Source organism: Schistocerca nitens, chromosome 1, assembly GCF_023898315.1.
Source record: "Schistocerca nitens isolate TAMUIC-IGC-003100 chromosome 1, iqSchNite1.1, whole genome shotgun sequence".
Lineage (NCBI taxonomy): Eukaryota > Metazoa > Arthropoda > Insecta > Orthoptera > Acrididae > Schistocerca > Schistocerca nitens.
Window position 1 is genome coordinate 121,389,872 of NC_064614.1, and position 8,988 is coordinate 121,398,859.

Below are 8,988 nucleotides of genomic sequence, written 5' to 3' on the forward strand. Positions count from 1 at the left end.
AGGAAAAAATATTAAATCTGAGAAATTAATCTTTGTTTGGAAAATTACTGTTCAAAAATTGATTTTTTTTAATTTGTGGCTGATAACTTTGAACTATTAAAAATATGTTAAAGAATACATTCAGCTAAGTAATAATGATGTTAATTTATAGCATAGTGTGTGTTGAACTAAATGCATTTTATCTGAAAGGCTTAGGACAATCCACTACTGAATAATTGTAAAAAATGTAGATACTTGCAAATACGAAAAAATGCATGCGGCCTGGAACAAATATGGCCGCCATTTCAAAATAATAAACAATATTGTTTTTTTAAAAAATATTTTTGTGACTACTGAACTTCGGGGAATTCACCCAGCAAATATAATTTTTTTCTGAAATGGTCAACCAACCTATTAATTTTTTCTTGGACCACTTTGTATGGATTAACCCATTCCATCTAGTACCATATCACTTTGGTCTTGCCAATATTCAGTTTCATTCCAAACTCTTTAACTGCATTTACAACACTTTCCACCATTACCTGGAGCTCTTTCTCCATTTCTGCTAGCACAGTTATATCATCGGCGTACTTGTTGGTTTTTGTTCCTTCTCCTCCAATTAAAGTCCTTGTTATTTTTCCAAAACCTTATTGATTAGCTTTTCATCAAATGTATTGAAAATTGCTGGTGACATACAGCAACCCTGCCTCACACCCCCTTCAATACCCATCTCTTCAGTTTCATCTTCCTCTATTCAAACTACCACTTTCGGTCACATACAGAGTTCCTTTAGCAACCTTCTGTCCTTTCAATCTACACAGTATCTTTCAGAATCTTTAGTGCCATATACCAATCAGTTGTGTCAGATGCTTTTTCCCAGTTGACAAAATGACAAATGTTTCTCTGTTCACTTCCAAAAATTTTTCTGCCATCATCCCCAGACATCTAAGTGCATCTCAGGTTCCTCTTCCTTTTCTAAATCCAAACTGATCTACCCCTGTCTTCTCCTCTATTTTCCTTTCTGTTCTTCTCAGCACTATCCTGGGCACAGCCTTCGTGACAGGAATATTAAAGTAATTGTCCTTTAACCTTTCCATTGATTGGCATTGCATTTCTTTGATAAGGGAACCACGTTGGTCTTAAGATATTCAGGCCAGATACCTGTGTCATGTATTATATTGATCAGACTCGTAATTCTAGTTACAGCATCATTCTCTAAGGCCTTCAGTACCTCAGATTGTATTTGATCATAGCCATCACTTTCCTTTCTTCAAGATTCTTGATTGCTTTCTTCACCTCCCATTTTTGTATTATTGGACCCCAGTGATTTTTGCCACGTTCTTGTTCATCCTCTAAGATTAAACCTTCATGATCAGCTGTTGAATCATATAGATCTTATATGTATGCCTTCCATACATGTTGTTTTCGTCAGTATTCATTGCTATTTTTCCCTGCTTGTTTAGCTTTCTTGCTTGCTAATTTTTTGTAGTTCTTTGATTGTTGTACCCTCTGCAACATTGTACATTGCATCTGTTTTTCCTTACCATTCCAATTTTGTATTTCTTCATCGTGCTTTTTCATCCACTCTTGTCTTGCTTTGTCAGTAGTCCTCAGCTCATTGACCGGTTTCCTATATTGTCGTTTTGCTTCTTCTGAAGAGTCATTTTTCGATTTTCTCTGCTCAGACATTTTATCTAATACATTCTGTATAACCTATGCCTTTTTAGTTTTGAGAACTGCATGTCTGATGGCAACCCATTTTCCTGATGCCTTCAAACTCGATCTCACCATTCCAAGTTTTCTTCCACACTGTTTGTAAAGGGCACAACATCTTCATTCTTCAGTTTTGCCAGATTCCACTTCTTTACAGATTTTACTACGAACAGCATAGTGAACACATTATTCTAGCCATGATAGACATGAAGCCCATGCCTACCACAGTAGTATAAGTTTATATGCCAACTAGCTCTGCAGATGATGAAGAGACTGAAGAAATGATGAGATAAAAGAAATTATTCAGATAGTGAAGGGAGACGAATATTTAATAGTCCTGGGAGACTGGAATTCGAAAGTAGGAAAAGGAAGAGAAAGAAAAGTAGTAGGTGAATATGGAATGGGAGTAAGGAATGAAAGAGGAAGCCACCTCGTAGAATTTTACATGGAGCATAACTTAATCATAGCTATCACTTGGTTTAAGAATCATGAAAGGAGGTTATCTACGTGGAGGAGGCCTGGAGGCACTGGAAGGTTTCAGATAGATTTCATAATGGTAAGACAGAGATTTAGGAACCAGGTTTTAAATTGTAAGACATTTCCAGGGCCATATGTGGACTCTGACAACAATCTGTTGGTTATGAAGTGAAGAAATGGCAAAAAGGTGGAAATTTAAGGAGATGAGATCTGGATAAACTGAAAGAACCAGAGGTTATAGAGAGTTTCAGAGAGAGCATTAGGGAACAATTGACAAAAACAGGGAAAAGGAATACAGTAGGAGAAGAATGGGTAGCTTTGAGAGATGAAATAGTGAGGGCAGCAGAGGATGAAGTTGGTAAAAAGGCAAGGGCTAGTAGAAATCCTAGTGATAGAGATATTGAATTTAATTGATGAAAAGAGAAAATATAAAAATGCAGTAAATGAAACAGGCAAAAAGCAGTACAAACGTCTCAAAAATGAGATTGATAGCAAGTGCAAAATGGCCAAGCAGGGATGGCTCGAGGACAAATGTAAGGATGCCTACAGGAAAATCAAAGAGACCTTTGGAGAAAAGAGAACCACTTGTATGAATATCAAGACCTCAGATGGAAAACCAGTTGTAAGCAAAGAACGTATAGGGGGTTTATACAAGGGCTATGTACTTGAGGGCAATATTACGGAAATGAAGAGGACATAGATGAAAATGAAATGGGAGATACAATATCACGTGAAGAGTTTGACAGAGCACTGAAAGGCTTAAGTCAAAACAAGGCCCCAGGAGTAGACATTAGAGCTAATGATAGCCTTGAGAGAGCCAGCCATGACATAACTCTTCCATCTGGTGAGCAAGATGTATGAGAGAAGCGAAATACCTTCAGACTTCAAGAAGAATATAATAATTCCAATCTCAAAGAAATCAGGAGCTGACATGTGTGAAAATTACCGAACTATCAGTTTAAAAAGTCACGGCTGCAAAATACTAACACGAATTGTTTACAGATAAATGGAAAAACTGGTAGAAGCTGACCTAGGGGAAGATCAGTTTGGATTCCATAGAAATGTTGGAACACGTGAAGCAATACTGACCCTACGACTTATCTTAGAACGTAGATTAAGGAAAGGTCAACCTACATTTCTAGCATTTGCAGACTTAGAGAAAGCTTTTTACAGCGTTGTCTGGAATACTCTCTTTCAAATTCTGAAGGCGGCAGGGGTCAAATACAGGGAGCGAACGGCTATTTACAATTTGTACAGAAACCAGATGGCAGTCATAACAGTCGAGGGGCATGAAAGGGAAGCAGTGGTTGGGAAGGGAGTGAGACAGGGTTGTAACCTCTCCCCGATGTTATTCAATTTACATTTTGAGCAAGCAGTAAAGGAAACAAAAGAAAAATTTGGAGTAGGAATTAAAATCCATGGAGGAAATAATGAAAACTCTGAGGTTTACCGATGACATTGTAATTCTGTCAGAGACAGCAAAGGACCTGGAGGAGCAGTTGTACAGAATGGACAGTGTTTTGAAAGGAGGATATAAAATGAACATCAACAAAAGCAAAATGAGGATAACGGAATGTAGTCAAATTAAATCAGGTGATAGTGTGAAAATTCAATTAGGAAATGAGACACTTATAGTAGTAGATGAGTTTTGCTATTTGGGGAGCAAAATAACTGATGATGGTCCAAGTAGACAGGATATAAAATGTAGACTGGAAATGGCAAGGAAAGAGTTTCTGAAGAAGAGAAATTTGTTAACATCGAGTGCAGATTTAAGTGTCAGGAAGTCTCTTCTGAAAGTATTTGTATGGTGTGTAGCCCTGGATGGAAGTGAAACATGGATGGTAAATAGTTTAGACAAGAAGAGAATAGAAGAAGATTTCAAAATGTGGTGTTACAGAAGAATGCTGAAGATTATTAGATGGGTAGATCACATAACTAATGAGGAGGCACTGAATAGAATAGGGGAGAAGAGGAATTTGTGCCACAACTTGACCAGAAGAAGGGATCGATTGGTAGGACATGTTCTGAGGCATCAAGGGATCACCAATTTAGTATTGGAGGGCAGCATGGAGGGTAAAAATCATAGAGGGAGACAAAGAGATGAATACACTAAGCAGATTCAGAAGGATGTGGGTTGCAGCAGGTACTTGGAGATGAAAAAGCTTGCACAGGACAGAGTAACATGGAGAGCTGCATCAAACCAGTCTCTGGACTGAAGACGACAACAACAACAACAACAACCAAAAACTTTGGGTTTTATATCTGCTTTTGGCTGGATGATTTTGTGTGGAATGTCCCAAGTTACAATATTTTTAGTTTGTCCTTGCAATCAAAAATTTAACATGGAACAGTTGCAGGAAAATAAATTACAGAAGAAAAAGGAGAATACAAACATTGCAAGAATATCTACAGGGTGTAGTAAGTTTTCAGCTACCCTTATAACCAACATTTGGTGGGACTTTATGCAGTTACTTACAGCAATCATGTGTAATGTAGTTAACTAAAAATTTTATAATAATATTGACACAGTACTTTAACTTTTAACCGGAAAGTAATAGTTATTACAGACATACCTGTGTATATGTGCATCTGTGTAGACTTTTAACCATGCATTAGTTTTGTTGTAATATTTATGAAATGTCACTCGCCATGCGGCGCGCACATACACGCACACTGGAGCAATTCTGTCTTCATGCTAATGAAAAGTGATGTAGTGACACATTGTTTAATACCACTTTATACAGAAATTACCCCATGGTCACAAACAACAGAGCACCCTTCCCATACCCCTTGCCTGATGTCACATCCACTAGGTATAGAGGGTGCATTCACTGCACTATTAAGTAAAGTTCCGGAACCTTAGTGCAAGCACAGTTCACTATGGTTAATTGCATAAATTGACCTCATCTAGGCTACATATCTCTTTGTGATTTTGGAAGCTCTAATTTATTTTCATTTTTGCATGCAGGCCTACAAGTGCTGCAAAAGTGAAAAAGAGGGGCTGCTGCTACTGCAAGATATAAAGGTTTGTAATCATTATTCATGTGATCTTACAATTTTTGTAATTCTTAACAATAAATAAAAACAAAGGGATTTTTGCTTTGAGCTTTGTCTCATTTTACAACATTTATCTATAATTACATGCCAATTGACATGAAAGCTGCAGATAAGGAAAATGTATATATTCATTACAAGGTAAGAGAGCTTATTTGGTTGATAGGGCACATATACTTATCCAGCTTAATTCTCTCACCTCCATGAAGGTGAATGATATAAATATTAGTATCAGCAGCATTGAGAAACAGCTAAAATTGCTGAAATTAAACAAGGCCCTAAAGTCCATGGAATCCCTAACAGATTCTATAAGAATTTGTGTTGAAGTTAGTTCAGCTTTTAACTATTACATACTGTAGTTCCCTTGAACAAAAGCTTGTACTTGGAAGAAACGCAGGTCACATTGGTCTGTAAGGAGGGTAACAGAAGTGACCCACAAAACTACTGTCCAGTATCTCTGACTTCCTTATGTTGTAGAATCTTACAACATATTCTGAGCCCAGATGTAAGGAGAAATCTCAAACAGTCTGCCTGGTTTGCAGGGATTCTGCAAACACATGATGCAAAACCCAACTCGAACTTTTCTCATCTGATTTGCTGAAAGCCATCAGTCAAGGCAACCAGGTAGATTCTATATTTCCTGCCTTTCAAAAAGCATTTGTCTCATTACCATACCAACACTTATTCAGAAAAGTTTGATCACATGAGGTATCATACACACTTTGTGACTGGATTGACAGTTACTTGGTAGGGAGGATACAGAATAACAACCTGAACGGGCCTCATCGACAGATGTGGAAGTTATCTCAGCAGTGCCCCAGGGAAGTTGGTTGTGGCCCTTGCTGTTTATGTGATATATTAATGATATGACTGACAGTAACGTCAGACTTTTTGCTGAAGATTCAGTTGTCTGTAAAGTATAGTCAGGAAAAAAAAACCTTCGCAAATATTCAGGTAGCTCGTAAGAAAAATTGAACGAAGATTAGATATTTACTTTAAATATTCAGAAAAATGAAGTTGTGCACTTCACAAACTGCAGAAATCAGTCAACTCTTACAAATGACTGGGAGTAACAGTTTGTGGGAATAAGAATTGCAATGATCATGTACGGGCTAACAGGCAATATTGAACATATGCAAAGAAGGGCAGTAAGAGTGGTGACACTTTTGTTTGACTCATAGGAGTGCATAATAGAAGTAGTGAAAAACTGTTATGGCAGAAGCTTTAAGAAGACACCAGCTATCCTTCATAAATTTTACTTACAAACTTCTTAGAACCATAATCAAGTGAGGAACCTAGGAACATAATACAACCCCCAATGTATCATTTTGCTAGGAATAGGGACCATGAAAACAAGATGATATTAATTACAGTGTACACACATATGTTCAGGCAGTCACTCTTTGTATGCTCCATGGAATGAGAAGAAACCCCCATGGGTGATATTATGGGAACTACCATCTTCCATATATTTCATGATGTATGTAGATGTTCAATTAGCATCAAGCCTCACTGAAGCTCTCCTTGAGACAACAGTTAACCACCTACCAGTGAAATGTAACTCACCTCATTTTTGACAACTGCATTACCTGTCCTTTGGAGTAATGCATTTTTTCTAAGCTCGTCTGTGACTTCCTACACGTCATGAACAGCTGCTGTAGATGTGGCCCATAGTTAATACTAGCTGTCTATTGCTATCATTAAATTGCTGTCCAAATTGATGGGATGATGGGGGTGTATTGTGAAGACTTGTTCTATCCACTAATATTCTCTCCCATTAGACCATCTTCGCTCCTTTTTTGTAGTCCATTTATATTCATTATATTTTGTCCCATTTTCTTGATGTTCTGCAGCATTATCTGTTACTTTTTCCACACACACACACAGTTTAGGCGTCACAGCTGTGATTACTGATCTTTAATTGCAAAGTAGTGTATTTGCTATTCCATTAATTACAAGTGTTGAGAGAAAATAAATAAATAAATATATTCAGTACAAAGGTTTCAGATAGTGTCTGTGCAAATTTTTATTGGTATCTTAATATCACACAGGAACAGTGCATTTGTGCTAAAACTGGTTAATGAAATAGCATCTTAAGGCAGTTGCAGATATAGCCATTTTTGCATGAAGATATTAAAAACCTGCTTTGGTGTTTTATTTCACAACCAGTAATATCACATCACTGACACTATTTGTAAATTGATTGAGAAGTGTAGAAACAGTAACGCATGGCATTAAAAATTACATTAAAATATGCTGGTTTCAGCCATATTTAGGAAGTGATGGTGCACTCTACCAGTATCATTTGTGCAAATAAATAAGCTTACTAATCATTAATTCAAAGGTTGTGCAAGGTCATCAGATAAACATCTCAGCATTGCTGAAAATAGAGGAAAAGAACACATTTTCTTGAAATCTGTAGTCTTAGCAGCCATCTTCCTGATGTATATTTGGACCTTTGTTTCTTTAGTCTTGTTTTCTGTCGACTAGGTGCGACGTGCAGCAGGGCCACTGGCAACTGTACAAAGAATAGGACCTGAGCTCAGCAAGAAGATTTTTAAATTTTTTAATTCCAGTGATGGAGATGAATTGTTGTAATTCTGTATGCATGACAAATTTTTTTAAAAATTGTTTTTATAAAAAGTTTTAAAACTGTGGGCCAGTATTGAGAAATATTTTATTCAAAGCAGAAAATCATGTATTAATTAAAATAATGCAATTGCATGTGTATTTTATAGAATTGTTAAAAATGTAGTTGATAAGTTATTTCAAAAAATTTATTTTAGTGACTATCATATTGTAAATAAAAATATGTAACCTCCCTGGTGGAATATTACTTCATTACTGAATACAAAAGTATTCCAGAAAATATTTATAGAATACAACCTGCTGAACTGAATTTGTATAAGTAACAGTTGCAGCAATGAAATATTGCGACTTTGAATTCAAGCAGACTCAAATATTGTAAATTTCTTTGCAAACTACAAAATTGTTGGTGGAGCTTTCTAGCATGTATCAAACCTTGTCACTAAAACTTGTAGGGTAAGAACACATCTCAAATGAGCATAGTGTTCTTTGCATGTCACAAATATCAAATTGTGATTTCACGCAACTTTGTTTTGATACTGTTTGTTTACATTTTGCACTAAGACAGAAACATTAATTTTACACGCATTTCTCCTGTTTTTAAACATTTATTTATTAGTAATAACAATGGTGAATAATTGTTGCTTCTATAGAAACAAATCAAAATGTATAAAACGAGGAAAAGTTGTTTTTCATATGTATGTATCACAAAGGTCTAATTATAATTATGCTAGTAAGATGCTCTTTGTTTTGGAAATTGAGACATCGTGTAATAAAGAAATATTGTAGAGCTAACTTATATGGCTGTACAGCCATATACTTGCAAAACAAATTCTAGATAGATGCAGTAATGTGGGAGTGCACTGTCAGTCAATCCATTAAATGCGATCTCTCCAGTTCTCTCAGCCTGATTGATTAATAGCGTGCGCCTGGATGCTCTGCCAGGCTTTTTTTCCATTTTATGCACAAATTTTGATGACCAAGCCAGCTGTTTATTCTTCACATGCTGCATGGACTTGGTGCCTGGTTTCCAGCCAGACTGAGAACTACTGTTAGTCATACACTGCTATTTACAGCCAAGTTTAATTCCCAACGCCCACTACACCCTTCCAATTTTTTCCCCCCTCCCCAGAGCTTTTGCTGATGGTCTGTGAAATGCAAATTCTCTCAGCGTGATTG

The 8,988-nt window shown here is 36.5% G+C and overlaps 1 protein-coding gene across 1 annotated transcript in view; it reads left to right on the top strand.

Annotated features, from left to right (window-relative positions):
- The window catches only part of LOC126242462 (crossover junction endonuclease EME1), a 61,390-nt gene extending 53,346 nt beyond the window's left edge, over positions 1–8,044 (top strand). The window contains exons 8-9 of the mRNA XM_049948089.1: positions 5,138–5,194; positions 7,714–8,044. Coding sequence (XP_049804046.1) covers positions 5,138–5,194; positions 7,714–7,821 — 165 coding nt within the window. The 3' untranslated portion in view covers positions 7,822–8,044. The remainder of the gene's footprint in view (positions 1–5,137; positions 5,195–7,713) is intronic.
- The last annotated feature ends 944 nt before the right edge of the window (positions 8,045–8,988 follow it).